Source organism: Apium graveolens, chromosome 4 (genome assembly GCF_009905375.1).
Source record: "Apium graveolens cultivar Ventura chromosome 4, ASM990537v1, whole genome shotgun sequence".
In the NCBI taxonomy this organism is placed as follows: Eukaryota; Viridiplantae; Streptophyta; class Magnoliopsida; order Apiales; family Apiaceae; genus Apium; species Apium graveolens.
This window is the reverse complement of record NC_133650.1, coordinates 261035115-261055676: the sequence shown is the minus strand read 5'-3', so window position 1 is coordinate 261055676 and position 20562 is coordinate 261035115. Positions and strand designations below refer to the sequence as shown.

Here is a 20562-nt window from a genome sequence, read left to right as displayed (position 1 = left end):
TCGTGTTTCGTAGCTTAACTCTGCCTTTACGAGATGCCTACGTATCTCTGTGAATTAGAGAATCAAGCCAAAAAACGTAGTTCTGATTGGAGGGGTGAGACCCTTTATATAGATGCTGATGGTCCTTGAATTGGACTTGGTATAGGAGACCTGGTGGGCAAGTCTCATAATTAGAATGGACTTTTGAGTCCTAAGTAGTAGGAAATTGATTCCTTATCCTTTTAGGTCCCTCTGAGGCTAATCTGCAAGGATTTATATCCTTATCGGGACTCTTCTCAATAGCTGATTTTTCCCTTATTAATTAATTACGAAATTAATTAATATTCAGGGTTTTTGGGCCATCTTTGTTCCATCAGGCCTGATCTGGTCCATCAGGCCTGATCAATGTATTGACCTTTTTGGTCTGAATGTCATACATCTTCTTATTGGGCCTTGCAGCCCAAACCATTTATAATTATGTAATTAGGATTTATTTATCCCTATCAATGATGATACTCTGACTGAAGAAGATGTTCAAACTCTGAAAAGAAAGAAGATTTCTGAAGAATCAAAGACAACCTCTGACAAAGCTCAAGTTGTTCAGAGTGAAGAATAGCAAGCAAAAGCAGAAAGTTATGATAAAGTCAAGAAGTTAACCTCTGACAGTGCTCAAGTTGATTTAGACAAAATGGAAGTAGCTGATAAAAAGAAACTTCTGTGGAAAAATGTCAAACCATCAGATCCAAAGAAAAGCCAATTGCTGTCTGATTTCATGTCTATTGGGTTAAATTCTAGAGAACCAAGAGATAGGGCTGGACTAGGTTCTGATGAAGCTAAAATCAAAACAGGACTTGAAGTTGTTACAAGAGATCCATTTTTACCAACTGATAAACCTCTTGAAGATGTTACTCAGAAACACCTTAATAAGGTTCTCTCTGTTCAAGTGGTACTGGATGCTCTTGATAAGCATAACAGCAAAGAAAATCTGATTTTATTTCTTGAAGATGGAAGGACATATCAGATGTAAGAATCAAATGCACTGAACAAAACTCTAAAAGAACTTCAATTCTTTCATTACCTTCTAGAGGTAAAGTATAATATTATCAGGAGATGGTCAAAATTCATATTGAAGACCATCAGAGATAAAGTAAGAATTTTTGGTTCAAGATTTACAGAATTCATTCCTAATAATGTCGAAGATGATGGAAGTGAAATTCCAATGAAGAAGAATTCTGCTAAGCTTGAGGTAATACCGAAAAATAAATGTCTATGCTACAATGAAGATTCTTCTCATCCTAGGGTAATAAGACTTGATAATGGTTTAGAAAGAAACCATATCTCTGCTTTAAGGACTGCAATCTACCAGATTGGAAGTCAGAATGAAGAGATGAAGCAAGTCAAGACTACACTCTCTCAGGTCCTGAGGATTAAAGAAGAAAAGCTGATATCACACTTTGTTAAGAATTATTATGGATTCAGATTGACTCAGTGAGATTGGTAAAAGCTACAAGGACTGTAAGTTGTAGTTAGTTACTCATTTAAATTCTCTATACATTTGAACTTAAATGTTTTTGATATCATCAAATCTATTAACTTGTATATTTTGCATAATTTACAAGTTGGGGGAGATTGTTAAATATATTTGAGATGTCATGTCTAATATGTTTCATGTTTAGTTTTCAGATCTTAACAAACAGGAAATATCAGGACTTACTGGAATCAGTACTTACGGGAAGTCAGAACTTCATATCAGAACTTAAGGTCATATCAGTATTTAAGTACGGGAGGACTTACAGTTAAGGAAGGAAGCTGATTAATAGTAGAAGATCGAGACTAAAACAAAAGAAGATATGCATGGAAAGAATTAGAAGACTGGAAGACTTGTATAAGATATCTGATTGATACATTTTAGGAGACAAAATTATATTCCATATCAATTAGAAGTTATCTTATAACTGTGTAATATATAAACACAAACATAGGTTTACACTATATGTGTTATAATTATCGAGATACATTATTCATTGTAACCTAGCAGCTCTTAGTGATATTTGTTCATCACTGAGAGGGAACAGTTCCATTGTAACAGAGTTTATTATATTGAATATATCTGTTTACTGTTACTTGTGTTCAAGATCAATTTGATTGTAATAATACTGTATTCAACCCCCTTCTACAGTGTTGTGTGAGCTAACATTTTACTTTCTTTAAAGCTTTGAAGAATGGTAAGCATTTTTCTCCTGACTTGGAGATGAAACGTCCCAGAGCAGCAACCCTCCCAGTAAGTTTCTGCACATCCTTTACAGTTCGTGGAGGTTCCATGTCTAAAATGGCTTTTATCTTGTCAGTATTGGCCTCAATTCCCCTCTTGGAGACCATCAATCCTAAAAACTTCCCAGACCCTACCCCAAAAGCACACTTGACGGGGTTCAACATCATTTTATGATATATAATCAGTCTTTACAAGACTCTTGACTAATATGTCATCTACATAAACCTCCATGGTTTTCCCAATAAGGTCTTTAAAGATCTTATTTACTAACCTTTGGTATATAGCTCTTGCATTCTTGAGACTAAATGCCATAAAAGGTAGAAACAAATACCAAAGTTCGTGATAAATGATACCTTTTGGGATGTCATCCTTATGTATTTTTATCTAATTGTAGCCACTAAACCCATCCATAAAGCTTAGCATCTCATGACCTGCAGTTGCGTCTCAAAGTATCTATCCTTGGCAGAGGGAAACAATCTTTTGGGCATGCATCATTTAGATCAGCAAAATCAACACACATCCTCCACTTTTTATTAGCCTTCTTTACCATTACAAAATTTGCTAACCATTCCAGAAATTGTATCTCTTCAATAAAACTAGCCTCTAAGAGCTTCTCAACTTCTTGATTGTTGGCTTCCTTCCTTCAGGGGCAAAGTTCCTTTTCTTTTGCTTTACGGTTTTTCAATTAGGATCCACATTTAACTTATGGGTGATTAATTCAGGGTCTGTACCGGGCATATCTGCTACCGACCATGCAAACACATCATTATTTTCTTGCAAGAACCTTGTTATCCTCCCTCTAAGCGGCTCCTCCAGCGATGCCCCAATGAAAGTTAGTTTCTCAGGATCCTCGGGAACCAAAGGAATTGGGATAAAATCCTATGCAGGTTTTCCTCGTTTCTCATCATTTTCACGAAGATCCATGTCTTCAATGGGTAGAACATGCCCCCGGCTCCATCTACCCTCAACGAGGCCATATAAAAACTTCTTGCCATCTTATAGTCTCCCCTTTCTTCTCATATTCCATCCCTAGTTGGAAACTTGATCAATGAATGATATGATGATGGGACTGCTTTGAAAGCATGTATACCCGTCCTTCTCATGATTGCATTGTATGTTGATCCAACCTTAACCATAACAAAATTTAACATATGTGTAGCTTGTCTCGGCTCCTGGCCCATTATTAGAGGTAGTTTAATTATCCCTTCAATGGGACATTCGACTTCAGTGAACACATAAATTTGCATATTAATTGGGGTTAATTGAGAATCGTTATATCCCATCCTTATAAAGGTATCATAAAGTAAAATTTCTACTAATGCTCCATTGTCTACAAGGACTCTCTTCACCGGGTTGTTCTCTATGATAGGTGTTATAACTAGGGGATCGTCATGAGGAAATTTATCCCCTTCCAAATTGAAATAATCGAACGATATTGTTAATCCATTCTTGGCCCTTTTCGGGGCTTTCCCAACTATGTGCATGACCTCACGAGCATATGACTTTCTTGAGTTCTTAAAAGAGCCAGCCACATTCGGTCCTCCAAAGATCATATTTATTACTGGTCCTCGGGGTTGAGAATTTTGCCCCTGATCATTTTGATCTCTTCTACGCTCATCAAAGTTCCTTCTCCAATTATTGTTTCTTTCCCCTCTCTCTCCATCTCCGGTATACTTAATCAAATTCCCTTTTTGAATAAGGAACTCAATATCATATTTTAATTATCGGCACTCATCGGTGTCATGGTCAGCATCCTTGTGAAATCAACAATAATTACTTTTATCTGACTTGGCAGCATCTACCTTCAGAGGCTTTTGGCAACGAATGTCTCTGTCACTCTCGATTTCCATCAAAATCTGACTTCTTGGAGCATTAAATCTAGCATACTCAGTAAATTTCTGTCCAGGTCCCCCTTTCTTGGGGGACGTATCAGCTTCTTTGTTAACCTTATGATACTTGTCATTGGCACAGTATTCTTGATCAGTCTTTCGCTTCTTGTCACCAGTGGGTCGTTGTTCACCACTGTCTTCTTCATACTTTCCTCTACCTTCATATACTTTTCGGCCCTATCCTGGAGCCGCAGCATGCTTTCGAGAGGGTGTTTGGCCAGTGACATCTTGAATAACTCATCTCTAGTCCCTTGATGTATGGCTATCATAGTTACCTTGTCGTCAAGATCTTTGACCTTTAGGGCCTCCTTTGTGAATCGGTTCAGGTAATCTTTAAGGGATCCTTCACTACTTGGACTAAGCCCATGAGAGAAGCCAAACTCTTCTCGTTTACTCTGCCACTAATAAACTGCTTGATGAAATCTTCGCTTAAATCCTTGAAAGATCCAATAGAGTTTGGGGGCAGACGGCTGTACCATCTTTAAGCCATACCCGACATGGTTTGTGGATAGGCCCTACACTTGATAGCGTTATTTACGGGCTGCAACAATATTGTGTAAGAGAACATCCTGACATGGTTAGCTGGGTCGCCAGTACCATCATATGCTTTAATGATGGACATCTTGAACTTCCTCGAGATGTGTACATTCATTATCTCTTCAGTGAATGGTGGGGTTGGATCATCAAGATCTCTTAGGGGCATTAAATCACTTGGATCAGCCCTTGGGGTCGCAACCCTTCTTGGTGTTGGACCTTACAGGTCTATGATAAGAGGAAAATCTCTTGGCCTTGCTAGAGGTAGAGGTCTTGGTGTCAAGTGCATCTCCAAGTCACGCTTCTGCCTTTGAATCTCGGCTTCATGAGCCCTGATCCTCTCTTATACATCTTGGGGAATCATCTCTTGAGTGCTCTTAGGCTGTTGATGACCGCAAGACATCGACTCTTTTCCAGCACGTCACCTCCATGGAGCCACTTCATCTTCCAACGAGTCGGAGTCTCTAGCGGAGTAGGGTCCAGAGAATTCTCGATTTTCAGGGATGGGAACCAAGCCATTGATGTATAGGGGCGTCCGACCTTGTCCTTCACTACGATTAGAGGGTCCACTTTCTCCACCTTCAGGATATAAAGGCATCCCGTAAGACGGGTTGGTGGTCCCTGAGGTCACGACCGTCGAGTATTCATACCCAATATATGGTTGTATATAGTTGCTGAAATTGGGGATCCGTCCTTTGAGGAGTTAGGGGATTCGTCCCTTGTGGTGGATCTTGGATTGGGGGATTCGTCCTTTGAGGCTGGGCCTCAGATGCCCCTATTGAGGTCCCTCATTGACTGGTGGAATAGGTTGAGTAGGGGGTATCTCCACCACTGATGAGATTGTTTCTGATGGGATTGGATCGTCAATTCCACTGTTGTTTCTGTTTCGTGTGAGTACCATGGTTGTTGTTATTTCCACCGACGACGCCAAATGTTATGGGTAAAAAACTAAGGTGTATTTAATGCTAGGGTTCGTGAGCTCCAAGACTCGATTTGACTGTTCTCGTATTTCGTGACTCAATCTGCCTTCACAAGATGCCTACGTACCTTGCTGTATGCTAAGGATCAAGTTAAAAATGTAATTCTGAATTGTGGGGTGATGCCCCTTATATAGGCATGAGATGCCTTGAATTGGATTAAGGTTAGTATACATGGTGGACAAGTCTAAGATTTAGAATAGACTTTGGAGTACTAGAATGTAAGGATTTGCTTCCTTATAAGACTGTGTGGCTTGAGTACTACTCTTTTGAGAGTTTGATTCTGATTTGTACTTGTTCTCAATTATAACTTGGGTTGATATATGACCTACAAATTTAATAATAAATTCTTGGTCCGCGGACCCTTTGAGCCCAATTAATGACATATTAATTGTTGGGCCTTAATAATCGGGCTTAATTAATGCGCTTATTTATTACGCAGTCAAATTATTTTTATCCCCTATCATAGTATATATATATATAATAAATTAATAATAATTACAAAAAAAAAATTTATTAGTACATTTTTCTCGTCATTTATTAGTAATTTAATAATTTTAGATTTTTTTATTTTCGAAAATTGAATATTTAGTTTTTTAAGAAAACTATCTAACATTATTATCACAATCAATTTATCTTCAATTCTTCACATGTTCATAAATTTCATTAAATAACTTGTAATTTACAAAATCAAAAATAAGTAAATTATGAAAACATAATGGTATTTCGACATCGACAATTTAAAAAAAATAATGTACGAATTTCAAAATTATAAATATCTTAATAATTTTAAATAAAATTGAAAATATTCTTAAAATTCGACAAGAAATAAAGCAACAAATAGACAGGATATTAAAATTTTATTGTTGAAGAAATAGATCAACCCTTTTAAAAAAGAGAATCATGCTTTTGAGTAATCCTTTATAATAGATTATTTTTGTCATTTTTTTTTTATATTAGAGTATGAAAATATTTTTATGTTGGGAATATATGTTGAGTGAAAACTTATAATACCCGATAAAAGGGTACAATTGTTCAAAATACCGATTGACATGAATGTCCATCCAAAATATCAACGAACTACATATTAAGAGGATGCGTATTAGTGATTTAAATTTTTATCAAAGAACACGCATTTATGCGTACTTTTTTTTTGTCTTTTATGGAACACACATTTGTGAAATGCATATTGTATTAAAAACATAATAAGAGTATGCATAATTATAATGCACATTCTTTGTTAATTTTAATAAATTTGAATATGCATCTCCGAAATACATAATTTGTGGATATTTTGGACGGTTATTCCCGTCAATAGATATTCTAGGCACTTGAAGTTGGGAAGTAGGGGTGTACGCGATTCATAGCGGATCAGTTTTGAGGTAAAAGTCGAGCCAAACCGTGAAGAGCGGTTTTAAAAAATTAACATATGCGGTTGCGATTAACCGCATCATTTGCGGTTGCGATTTTACGGTTATTGCGGTTTGGTTTGTGATTCAACCGCTTACTATAAAATATTAAGAATCACAAAAAAAGTAAATCAAAACATTAATAAATTTAAGTTCGAGTTGCTTTTGATAAAGTTAATATTCATATTATTTTTTTAAAAAAGACAAAGTCTCACGTTATTGAGTATTAACTAAGATAAATTATCGAACTACTTCAAACTCCGGTGTGCTTGGCTACCCGAACATGCTGCTAATAACAAAATATTATCAGTAATGGACTAGGCTAATGAGTTTAAATCTTTGGTCCTTAAAGTAATGAATTATACTTGAAGTCATAATAAAATTAGTGTTAATCTATTAATCTTAATATGTGTCACCAGTTCAAATCTGGTTCCTGGCACATGATTAATTTTTATGAGTATTGAATAATAAAAATTTAAACAAAATAAATATGTTTATTTATTATTTTATATCTATCTATACTATTATATTAAAGACGAAATATTAAAAATTTGGTTGTTGGTCGTTGGTAATTCTATTATATTTAAAATAAATATATAATATATATTTTATTATAAATATATTTTGCGATCTGTTGCGATTTTACGATTTTTACAAATTTAAAACCGCATCCAAACTGTAAATAAGCGATTATTAAATTTTTTATCCGCAACCAACTCCGTTTTGTAATTATCCGCAAAATATGGCTCAATTACGATGATGCGAGCGGTTCGTCTGTAAACCGTATTTTGGGTATTCCTTCTGTTTAGAGCATATGCACCGGTTGCAAATTTAAGTTGATTCATCAGCTTAATTGCTGCTGAAAAAAGAGAATGCAACATGCCTTTTTCAATTCCATCAAATTTTGATGGACCATCAATTCATTAAGCACGCTATTGATTTTCAATAAAGTAGTTAATGACCATCAAATGGTGGGGCAACTAATTGGAATAATATCTACTACTATTCTCCTATTTTTGTTGCCAAAAGACCAACATTTTTAATAACTATAATTTCAAATTTTACCATACATTTTTTTTTCTTATAAATAACAAAAATAAGTATTTTATTTGTAACATCAATTTTTCACTCATATTTTATTACATATTTTATGATTTTTTATATTTATAGTTAAGAAAATTGGTTATATTTATAGTTTAAAAAATAATACTATTTTTCGTACAATTAAATAATAGAACCGAAGTTAAATATATGCTATTTAATCTATATTATTACGTAAGATAATTAATATTGTGTATTATTTACTTGATAAACAGTAATTGATGAATTAATGAAATTTTATGAGTGTACAAAAATGATGAATTTTTTTGATTTAAATAATAATAACTGTCATTAATTCAATTGATGAATTGGTGGGTACATTTGCTCTTGGAGGATACGAAAAGGTGGCAATCAAACAATTCTAAATCTGGCTTAAGTTTTAATTAAAAAAGTTTGGTAAAACCTTGCCAGCAAATTCAGTAAGGTCAATGTCATTAATTTTTCAGTTACTTTGTTCCTTCTATAATTATTTTGTATCTATTCAAATTAAATTCTTTAAATTTTAAAGTTCACCTGTGAATTTTCGTGATTAAATATTTTATTTTTGATGCATTGCCATTGATTTAGTTGAAATTAGGGCTTACAAGTGATTTTCTCAGTGTTTGATTATCCAAGAATCTAGATTGTTCACACTGGTAAATAAATATTCATTTGAGACTCTGTTGTGATTGATTTAATCCTTAAAGATACGAACTTTTTACTAAAAATCTTGTTTTTTCTTTGATTTTGTACTAACCAAGTACTATTTTAATTGCCCAGAAATTGATTCTGTCTTTTGATTGTTGTTGTTTTATTATGAAGAAGGCATTCAAGAAAATCTTTAAGACCCGGTCAAGAACACATTTAGAGGTATGAGTTTCTAGTTTTTTAGACTAAAATAAGTAATTTGAGTTCTTTGGATATATGGTTACATGTTCTGAAGTTATGTGGTGATTTGTATTGATTAAAGCTTCATCATGTGTTTTGTAACAGGAAGAAAAAGAAAATATGGAATATACGTCAACTAGCAATGCCAATCATGTGTTGCAGTCTGAGGTATGATTGCATTTGGCTTTGTGTAATCTTTTATGCTTTCTCTAGGGGTGGCGATTTTCGGAGGTGTTCGGGTTTGTAAAGGTGTCGAATTGATGTCATTCTAAAGCTTGCTGTAATTTGAGATATATGAATGTATAAGCCTAAACGAATAAAATAAGAATTAGCAAGTTATTTTGAAGACATATTGTTGAAGTTATTAATAGGAAGTACCTTGATTGATTTTTATACAAACATTTCTTACAAACTCAGTTTTTGATTATAATGTGTTTCAGAATTTTTATGTTTACTATCAAGGCTAAGGCCCCTTAAAAAATATATATCCTCGGGAACTTCAGGATCAAGTGGAGACTATTTGCATATGCTGCGTTGAATAATTATTTTTAAATAATAGATACAGATGTAAGGCTCTTTTATATTTTATTTGTATTGTTTATGAGGAGAATGATTCACAGTTCCATAAAAATACTTCTCCTACAACTTAAAGGGGAAGACGTTTATGTGTTTAAGATTCTGTTTCATTTATTAGGGGATTGAAGAGGGTTCTAACAAGACGAGGGACAATCTTGCTGCTAATGTGATACTTAATCATGATTTCTCTAGAGGGTTGGATTCATGGCATCCGAATTGCTGTGAAGGTTATGTGGCTTCAGCTACTTCAGGCTATCCTCAGAATGTATCAGCTCGGCCAGACAATTATCACGCTGTAATTACAAATCGCAAGGAATGTTGGCAAGGCCTTGAGCAAGACATCACAACAAGAGTTTACCCAGGTCCCACTTATACAGTATCTGCTACTGTTGGTGTATCGGGCCCTCTTCAGGGAATTGCTGATGTTTCAGCTACACTTAGATTAGAATATCGTAATGCAGCAACTAGCTATTTGTTCATTGCAAGGTAATGGAGTTTTTTTTTGGCTGGTCCATTTATTGTATAAGAAGTAAGAACACACTTATACTTGTAAGAGTTGCTCTATGCAGAACATCTGTTTCCAAAGGAAGGTGGGAGAAGTTGGAAGGAACATTTCTGTTGTCAGATATGCCTGATCAGGTTGTGTTGTATTTTGAAGGACCCTCTCCTGGAGTCGACCTACTCATAAAATCAGTTACAGTATCCGATCCGTCTAGTGAGTTCAGAGTAAGCTGGATGTGCATCTCATTTTCTCTTCTACTTGAACTCACAGATTATAGTATCTGATTATTATCTTTGTTGTGTTAACTAAATACTGTGAAATTAGGACCTAAAGAATTTCATGAAGCATATGGATTATTTCTAGTTATATAGGTCTACCGGGCTAGACTCCAGATCAGTAAACCGTGAAAAAAAAACCTTAAATGAGAACGCAGCGGAAATCTTAAATGAGAGCCCCTTTTTTATTATTAGATTGGACCTGTTAAATGCATTCCTCAATGTTATAACTCTCGATAAGAATTCAGCATCCCAAATTAGGTTAATCCAGTATAGTTACTGACTTTGACTCATTAATGTCATATTTCCCTATAAGGCTTCACTTCTTCCCCGTTCCTCCCCCAAAGAGAGCATAGCTTTAAACTTTGATTACACTTTTTTAGTGGTACTCTTATACATTTGAAAGATTGAACATGTTCAATTTCCTAAATTTTGCGGTTCTTGTTTAAACTTACATACACACAGACACAATTTTTTTTTGTTTTTTTGCTAAATACACACACATCTTACTATGCTACATCCTCTAATTTCTTGACATAAGTATTATTTAAACTTCACCTTGTTGTTTGTGATAAGAATTATAAGAAAATAAGAAAACCCATCTGCGAGCAATGCCATCGGTGCCTTCAATTCTGAGGTTTGATAAAATTTGATATTGTCTCAAAAAAGTTTGAGCATCTCTGCTATCCGCCAGAGCTCTCTGGGAATAAGTCAATAACTGCTGATATACATAAGTTTTACTTTTAATTTTCACAGATACAATTTATTATTTTTGCTTTGTGCTCTAGACTTTAAAGAAGTAAATTTTAGAAGCATATTTGGCAACTTATAAGCATGCACTGCATTTTATAATTTCTTCATAAAACAAAGTAGATATATTTAATCATATATGATCATGTCTTTACTTTTGTTTTCTTTTAATTTGAGATAAAGATAATTTTTTTACAATTTAAGTGGCATAAATGTACGTATTTAGCATTTTTTTCCGCTAACAGAGATCAGAAGAGGGTTTTGAAACTTCAACGAATAACCTCGCTGCCAATATCATACAAAACCATGACTTCTCTGGAGGCTTGGATTGTTGGCATCCGAATTGCTGTGAAGGGTATGTGGCTTCAGCCACTTTGGATTGCTCCAGGGAGACTCCAGATAGGTCAGGCAATTATTATGCTGTAATTACAAATCGCAAGGAATGTTGGCAAGGCCTGGAGCAAGATATTACTTCAAGAGTTTCCCCAGGTTCTGCTTATACAGTTTCTGCTATTGTTGGTGTATCAGGGAGTCTTCACGACTTTGCTGATGTTTTTGCTACACTTAGACTAGTGTACCAAGATGCAACAACTAGCTATTTGTTTGTCGCCAGGTACTGGAGTTTTATTTCTTTTTGTGGTTGATCCCGGTTATAAGAATACAGTTGTAAGAGTTCCTACATGCAGAACTTCTGTTTTCAAAGAAAAGTGGGAGAAGCTAGAAGGCACCTTTTCATTGTCAGATATGCCTGATCGAGTTGTATTATATTTTGAAGGACCCTCTGCTGGAGTAGATCTACTTATAAAATCAGTTGAAGTGTTTAGTACTACATGCAGCAAGTTTAGGGTAAGTTGTGTCTATAATATTTCTTTTTTACTTCAACAGTATAATTCTAGTATATATATGAATTGTTAATTGTGGTGAATATATAAAACATGAGGTCAAAATTTGGTTAACTTTGTTACTAAATATACTTGTATAATATCATTTCTAGTTTGTAAATGTGTTAGACATTATAAATTTAAGAGCACAAGAATTTCATAAGTTCGTTTTTTTGGTATAATAATAAATTATTGGTTTAGAAGTTAGAAATCGTCAATGCACAATACTTTTCTTCCCAGTCTCTTTTTCTTGCCAGTATATTTGTCTTAAAATTTCTTTCCAATATGACAGACTGGAAGCATAGAATATGTCTCTGGTGGAAAGGAAATCACCTTGAATCCTGAATTTGAGGAGGGCAGTAAGAATTGGTCGGGAAGAGGCTGCAAAATTGATTTACATGATTCCATGTTGGATGGAAAAATTCTTCCACTTTCTGGAAAGTTCTTTGCATCTGCAAGAGAACGCACAGCAAGTTGGCATGGCATTGAGCAGGACATAACTGCAAGAGTGCGCCGAAAGCTTGCATATGAGATGTCTGCTACAGTTAGAATATTTGGTAACAATGTTAGCGATGCAGATGTTCGGGCTACATTGTGCGTTCAAACATCAGATCACCGTGAAGAATACATAGGAATTGCCAAGTTAGTTCCTCTGCCTTGTGTGTGATAAATATGATAAAATGTTATACATGATCTGTGGGGCTTTTTATATGACGTGCACAAATGCAAAATGTACAAAATTTCTGTAGGTTCCTCAACTCCACACACACACACACACACACATATATAATATTCTGTTTTTTTGAACCAGCATGATGGAGAAATTATATGTAATGTACTTACTATGAAGTGTTAATTTTATACTATCTGCATGCTCGTGTTTCCGACTTGGAAATTATTTCTGCTCTATTCCTCTTGTAGAACTCAGGCAACAGATAAAGATTGGGCACTATTGCGTGGAAAATTCCTTTTAAATGGTTTTCCTTCTAAGGTAGTAATTTATATGGAAGGTCCACCTCCAGGTACTGATATCCTCCTCAACAGTTTTACTGTACAGCATGCAGAAAGTCGTCCTCCATTGCGTGCTGCAAAAGTTGTTGAGGTTAGCTGGCCAAGTCATTTAGATGTAGTAATTTTTTATTCTATGGTTAACTAACTTGAGATCTTTGTTGCTTATGTTTCAGAAAGTAGATTTTGGAGCAAATATAATGAAAAACAGCAACCTTTGTAATGGAACAAATGGATGGTTTCCCCTTGGTAATTGCACTTTGAGCACTGGAATTGGTTCTCCCTATATATTCCCCCCAATGGCAAGAGCTACGTTAGGGCCTCGTGAGCCGTTAAGTGGTCGCTGCATTATTGTAACAAATCGCACTCAGACTTGGATGGGTCCTGCTCAGATAATCACAGATAAAATAGAACTCTATCGTACATATCAAGTTTCTGCTTGGGTGAAAATTGGTTCAAATGCAGCTGGTCCTCAGAATGTAAATGTTGCAGTTGGTGTTGACAGCCAATGGGTAAACGGGGGCCAAGTTGAAATTAATGATGAAAAATGGCATGAAGTTGGCGGGTCTTTCCGAATTGAGACACAACCAGACAAGGTGATGGTTTATGTTCAAGGTCCTGCAGCAGGCATTGACTTGATGGTTGCTGGAATGCATATTTTTCCTGTTAATCGGCATGCAAGGTTCAGATACCTAAAGGAGCAGACTGATAAGGTTATAACTAAAATTTATATTCATGTTTTAATACCTTGCAAGTAAAGTTATCAAGTCAATGTTTTAAAAACAATATACTAAGGGTTAGGTGTCCACGGTAATTTAACTTGGCTAAACCTGTTGGTTATTATGTGCCCATTCCATTCCTTAATATTGTCAACATTGTCTAGTATCACTTTTGGTAAATTTAAATAGTTCCCCCCTGACCACCATGCTATTGCAGAATATATACAGTACTTGCCTAATTTATTTCAGAGTATGTACTTGTATACCTAGGCGTTTATATTGCTTTGCCAAATTTTCAAATAATTATTTAATTTCTGATTTGCAGATACGTAAGCGTGATGTCATCTTGAAATTTTCCAGATCAGATTCACGTAGTATGCAGGGAATCTCCGTAGAAGTCCGACAAATACAGAATAGTTTCCCATTCGGGTCATGTGTGAGCAGAAGTAATATAGACAACGAAGATTTTGTTAAATTTTTCAAGAAACATTTTAATTGGGCTGTGTTTGGAAACGAGCTGAAATGGTACTGGACAGAGTCGGAGCAAGGAAAACTAAATTATAAAGATGCTGATGACCTGTTGAACTTTTGCAACAGCCATAATATTAAAACTAGGGGTCACTGTATATTCTGGGAAGTGGAGGACACAGTTCAGTCATGGGTACAGGCTTTGAATGAGAATAATTTGATGGCAGCTGTTCAAAATCGTCTAACAAGCCTTCTTACCCGTTACAAGGGAAAGTTTAGGCACTACGATGTAAACAACGAGATGCTGCATGGATCATTCTTTCAAGATCGGTTAGGAAAAGATATCCGAACGAACATGTTTAAGATTGCTAACCAACTGGATCCATCTACTATTTTATTTGTAAACGACTATCATATAGAAGATGGATGTGACGGCAAGTCATCTCCAGAAAAATACATTCAGCAAATTCTTGATTTGCAGGAACAAGGAGCTCCTGTGGGAGGAATCGGTATTCAGGGACATATCGATAATCCAGTTGGTTCTATAGTTTGTTCTGCTCTCGATAAATTGGCTATTCTTGGCCTTCCAATCTGGTTCACAGAACTTGATGTTTCTTCTTCCAACGAGCATGTTCGAGCTGATGATTTGGAAGTTATGCTTCGGGAGGCTTTTGCTCATCCAGCAGTGGATGGGATAATGTTATGGGGATTCTGGGAATTGTTTATGTGCAGAGACAATTCCCATCTTGTGAATGCGGAAGGGGAAATTAATGAAGCTGGCAAAAGATATGCTGCACTTAAGCAAGAGTGGATGTCTAATGCACAGGGACATATTGATGAGCAAGGGCAATTTGGATTCAGAGGCTTTCCTGGGACATATGAATTGGAAATACTTTTTAATCACTCCGAGAAGAAGAATCTCAAGACATTTGTTGTAGAGAAAGGTGAGTCGCCTTTGGTTCTATCTATCGAGTTGTAGTTTATCCATGTTTACTAATTCTCGTGAAGAAATCTTTCTCCATAATATGCTGATACACGGATCACATTGTATTAACTTTTACCCGTGTGGTTTACGGGCCACGTAATCTGCATTGTCTTTGCTGTTTTCATATTGCAAATGGCTTGTGCAGCAAAATAGTTGCTTTGCTGCTTTAGTAATAGATTCTGTTTGTAGTTTCGTTTGCTGCACTTTATTTATTATGATGACAGAAATGTCAGATGTTTTATCAGCATTTATACATATAATGTAGCCAACTAGCCAAATCGCTCGAGTGAAGTTTTACCAGGAACTAGGAGAAAATCTAGAACATAATAACCATTTATATTTTAGTAAATCACATTGTAAAAGTATATGAGCTACATTATCAAAACGATGTAAAATTGAACCTAAGAGATGAAATTCTGGGCTGACTTCTAAAATACGTGTAAAGTATAATTCTATATTTTTTTCTTTACATTCACCTTTGAATTTCCACCAATCAATTTAGTTTTCGTATACTACATGTGTTGCTGTTTTTTCTTTTGACATTTGTGTTGCTCAATGTTCAAACCTGACGAAAGCGAGACGGACCCCAAATTACATAAAATATTTATATTTTCCCATTATTTTGAGCGAAAAGTTTAAAGCTTTGTACATATAACCTAGACATTGTATATATTTTTTTAAGTTTGAGACATAGAGGTCAAAATATGTGACGCCAATAAAGGTCACGCTTTCTCCAAAAGTAATGTTTACGTTGTTTAAATTAAAATCGTATCAAATTCCTGAAGTTTTTTGTATTATTCATTTTGTTTGTTTCACTTTCCATTGTTAAATTAAAAAATGTAATAGTAAAGTATTTGATTCTTCAAGAATTCAATCAATAGGAATATCTTAGATATCTACCTCTTGTATATAATCTTTGACTATTTATTTAATCCGTAGTAATGAAACTTAAACTGCATTACAACAAACTAGCTTTATACCTGTGCGTGCGACCGTCTATTTGTAAATTATTAATATAAGTATTTTAATTTTAATTTTATTTGTCTTTGAATAATTTTATTTATCCTAAAATATTATTCTAATTAAATTTAACTTCAGTTAATTTTATAAAATAAAATTAATAATGTATCTCATAATTTACATATAATATTTGTTTATGTTATGATTTCAAAATGATATTTTTTATTTATATTATTATATTATTTTGTCGATAATTGTATCTCATAGATTTATTTATCTTTAAATTATTTCATTTATCCTAAAATATTATTCTAATTAAATTTCTTACATTAAATACTCTGTCCTGCCCATTTAAGTTTTTTTTTAATGGAATGTTTGTTTGTTGTAATATATGATGTATTAATTAATTGATGTAACTTAATTGTACATTTTTTATGTTTTTTTGTTTATGTATTTGCTTTTTTTATTTGTTATCTTATTTCTATAGCTTTTTGATATTTGTTTTGGGTTTTATTTAAAGTAATTTCATAACATAAATGATTAGAATGTATTTTATTAAACAAACTACATCTTTATTTCTGAAGTTTATTAGCCAAACTACTTTTTTTTTTAAAAATAATTACGCTTTTGTTGTACTTTGAACTTCTGATATATTAATTAATTGATGTAATTATTTGTATATTTTTTTATTTATGTATTTGTACTTTATATTTGTTTGTTTGTTTCTAAAGCTTTTTGATATTTGTTTCTAAAGCTTTTTGATATTTGTTTAGTGTTTTTATTTAAAATAATTATATATTATAAATAATTAGAATGAGTTTTATTGAATAAATTATATCTTTATTTCATGAGTTTATTAGGTAAACTATTTTTTTTAAAAGATATAATTGGTTTTTTGTTTTACTTTGAACTTAGTACTTCAACTTAAGCTGTGATGATGATAGTTGTGTTCGTTATGACAACCAAATCATCTCACCGTATCATTTTAAGTACTTTATATTAATTATATATAGGATATAATAAGTTCATTTACGATGAAAAACTTAAAAATGTAACTTATGCTTCGAATTTATGACAAACTCGAACATTCAAGTTAAGCGTTAATGTCATCTTTGCTTAGATATAAACCGATTAGAAATATTTAGTTGATTTTTGAAATGTATATAAACTAACTTTTTCAATTCAAATTTAAAAAAAAAACTTATTCAATACAACCTGAATTAAGAAAGGTCCAGTCTAGATCGAATATTTAACTGAATTGAACAAGGAAAAAAGGGAAAATAAATGAACGTATCCGCCAAGTTGAAAATTATATATACAGATAGTATCCATATTCATAGATCGTAATGTTACCATTTTCATCTTTTTTTGGAATGAAACTTGAAGGTATCACAATCATATCCATATTGGTCTGTGTAGGAAGAGTCAATGACATGTTTGGTTAAAAAATGGGTAAAGTAAGCAGATTGATAAGAGGGAAGGTGAGAGAAAATTGAGATAAGATGAAGTGATGTGTCTGGGAAGTTTGGTGGATGGACTTGTTTTTACCAAAATTTGTGGGTTAAAATTTAAGTCTAATACGATTTAGTGTTTAAGTAATTAAATCAAGAAAGTAAGAAAGTAAGAATAAGAACGATAAAAGTAATCGACACAAGCAAATGGTGATGCGAAAAACCCCCGTGAAAGGAAAAAAATCGCGGATGGGACGTTACCCAACCGAAATGATTCCACTATAATGATGTTAAGATGATTACAAGTGATTACAATCAATGAGATAATAATAAAATGTGGCTGAAAACTCCTTCTCCGAATATGCAGTCTGGACGTGTCGAGTGTGCGTCTGGACTTGTCGAGTGCGCCATTTGTACTCGTCGACTGTGTAGTCTACTCGTCGGCTGAGGAGAAAATGATCTATATGGTGTATTATTGTGTATATATGTAGAGGTTGAGTATTTGAAGTGTTGTAGTTTATTTATGTATTATAAGACTGTGTGTTGTAGATACTGTATGAATTATAACTATTAATATATATGATTCATTGGATATGTGAGTAATGAAGTGAATGAGTGTAGATGATAAAGTATATGTGAATGTAAATTGACTAATGAATCATTATCAAGTGATATTATGTATACATAGGTAGTAGAGAGAGTAGTAATGTTTTTGTGTAAGTAAAAGTATATATATTATGGATATAAGTAGATAATGTATGGAATTTTTATATATAATGTGTGGGTATTGAAGAGATAGAGTGGGTATAGGAGATGAAGTCGAGTTCTAATCCAAGTAGAATTGTGTAAGTGTGTGTATATGTAGATAATGATTATCTCTCCATTTTATCTTGTTTAACCATCCTCATATAGCTCCCATGGTTGCTACAATTAAACCACATCCTTACTGCTTGTTGTTGGAAAATAGGAGATGTAGTTTAACCTCCCTCCTATTTTTAAGGGTTGTTATTTGACTTAGTTTAGCTGCTGTTCCATTCTCGTCCGTCTGCCCCGCTCCCGTCGTGTCGACTGTTCCCGTCGGTTTCTTTTGTGTCAGCAGAAACTCTTTATGTTGTAATCGTCATATTTAGTAATCTTCATGTCCTGACGGGTGAAAATCCAGTACTAACAGGACTCATATCTACCATTTACTTTCGCACAAGCATAATACCTAAAATTTCAGTGTCAACCAGTTGAGCAATTGAGGACATTTAAGTTAAGGTCATTTTTGCTAAGATATAAATCAGTTATAAATATTAAGTTAAATATTGAAATGGACATGAACTAATTTATTCAAATAAACCTGAAATTATAGAAGGTCCTATCGACATCAAATCTCTAACTGAAGAGCAAGAAAAAGAAGAAGAGAAAAGTTATGAAGGTTCCATATTCTAGATCTTATTCTTCTTCGGTACTATTACCATTTTCAATTTTTCATCTTTTTGCGGAATGAAACTTGAAAATATCACAATCACATTCACATCCATAATGGTTCTTTATTTAATTTTTATGCACCAAGATGGTAAATAAATTTCGTTTTTGTAGGTCATTTGGTAACCAACCCATTTGAAAATTCTCAATTGCCTGCAAGGTCAAGGTGGTATAACTGTAAAAAGGGTGTCATGTCCTACTATGTTTAGGCCAGCTTAGAATTTTGTACATAGGATTCTGCCTAAATATATAAGTGTGGGGAGTTGACTTGTGTTTTCCACTTCACTAACAGTAAATCTGCAGTACTGTATTTGCATTATTTGATGAATGTATCTCACATAGTTAATGTCTTGTCTTGCTCTCTCTTTCAGTCTCTTCTTCGCGTACTTGATTATGCAAGGATGCTACTGTTTACGATTTCAAAGTTAGCTTTGCATATAATCCAACATTTGTAATTAGTAGACCGTGTTGTTGGCACGCAAGCTCATTTGTAATCAAGTCAGACCGACTCCTAGTTTTAATTTATCAAAGTCTGGATTCTCCGTGATCAGTAGGCTAGTTCCAATCCTATTCGCTCGAGCCCCGGATATGTGTTTTTTCTTGCATTTATGAAATTATACACAAATACTCTCCAGCAACTTATCTCGCCAAATAAAGATGATTGAAATAAAAATATGGTCTGTTCAAAATAAGAATAATTCATAATAACTGATCGATTTTAGTTCCTATTGCTTCCAAAGATCGGTTATGTATATGATAACATGTTTTCTTAGAACTTCCCTGTAAGTGTAACTTTTTGTCTAACTTATATACAAAGAAAAAGAGTATACAATATTAAAAATACTCATTTTAATATACTGAGGAAAGCCCGTTATCATAATTTTATGTAAGTAATCAAATAATGCACTGTTTTTTGTTTTCTCTTATTAATGAGAAGTTAATATTTTTTCACTTTTTTATTGTGGTATTTGATTTTCATTTATTGACGAAATTTTTATGGGATTTCAATTATAATTGATAATTTAACCGAGTTGGAATTATTTTCGATCGTTCGGAAAACCAAATGACAAGCCAGTTAGGTTTGTAAATATAGCGGTTGATTTTATGTTTGACTTTGGTGATGTGGAACTGACATGTGTCATAAAATTTACACATGATGACACATCAAATTTGTGTAAAACGGATTATTAATTTTTTGATGAAAACCGAACGATTTGGTGATCAATTTTGACTCAGCTTCCTATAATTTTCATATGGCTAGGCGAGCATCAAATTCGGTCACCAGTATCTTTTTTACGGCTTCTACAATTTACATGCTAGAGCATCTCCAACAGGATGGACATTTTGGCTAAAAAGTTTATGTGGCAGTATCATAAACATATTAGCTTAAAAAAGTACCCCTCCAAATAACCAAATAACTGTTAGCAATATTTTTACATATCTTCTATCCTGTCTTCTATATTTATTGAACCTGTAGCCATTAGCGCCA

The 20562-nt window shown here is 33.8% G+C and overlaps 1 protein-coding gene across 7 annotated transcripts; it reads left to right on the top strand.

The window, feature by feature from the left end:
• Positions 1-8525: 8525 nt before the first annotated feature.
• LOC141720884 (endo-1,4-beta-xylanase 1-like) lies at positions 8526-15291 on the top strand. Of its 7 annotated transcripts, none has more exons than XM_074523552.1 (11): positions 8526-8585; positions 8921-9010; positions 9134-9196; positions 9723-10090; positions 10174-10330; positions 11377-11744; positions 11818-11977; positions 12305-12654; positions 12934-13114; positions 13197-13733; positions 14065-15291. In XM_074523552.1, the coding sequence occupies exons 2-11, from the start codon at positions 8957-8959 to the stop codon at positions 15184-15186; spliced, it is 3360 nt and encodes a 1119-aa protein (XP_074379653.1). In that variant the 5' UTR covers positions 8526-8585; positions 8921-8956; the 3' UTR covers positions 15187-15291. The 7 variants fall into 7 exon arrangements, with proteins under 7 accessions (XP_074379653.1, XP_074379656.1, XP_074379655.1 ...); XM_074523555.1 differs by having other exon boundaries at positions 8570-8585; positions 8963-9010; XM_074523554.1 differs by lacking the exon at positions 8526-8585 and adding an exon at positions 8601-8796 and having other exon boundaries at positions 8966-9010.
• The last annotated feature ends 5271 nt before the right edge of the window (positions 15292-20562 follow it).

Coding starts and splice junctions, on each gene's coding strand:
- LOC141720884 (XM_074523552.1), top strand. CDS start 8,957: ATGAAGAAGGCATTCAAGAAAATCTTTAAGACCCGGTCAAGAACACAT. Junction 11,978..12,304: donor CTACATGCAGCAAGTTTAGG/GTAAGTTGTGTC, acceptor CCAATATGACAG/ACTGGAAGCATAGAATATGT. Junction 12,655..12,933: donor GAATACATAGGAATTGCCAA/GTTAGTTCCTCT, acceptor TTCCTCTTGTAG/AACTCAGGCAACAGATAAAG.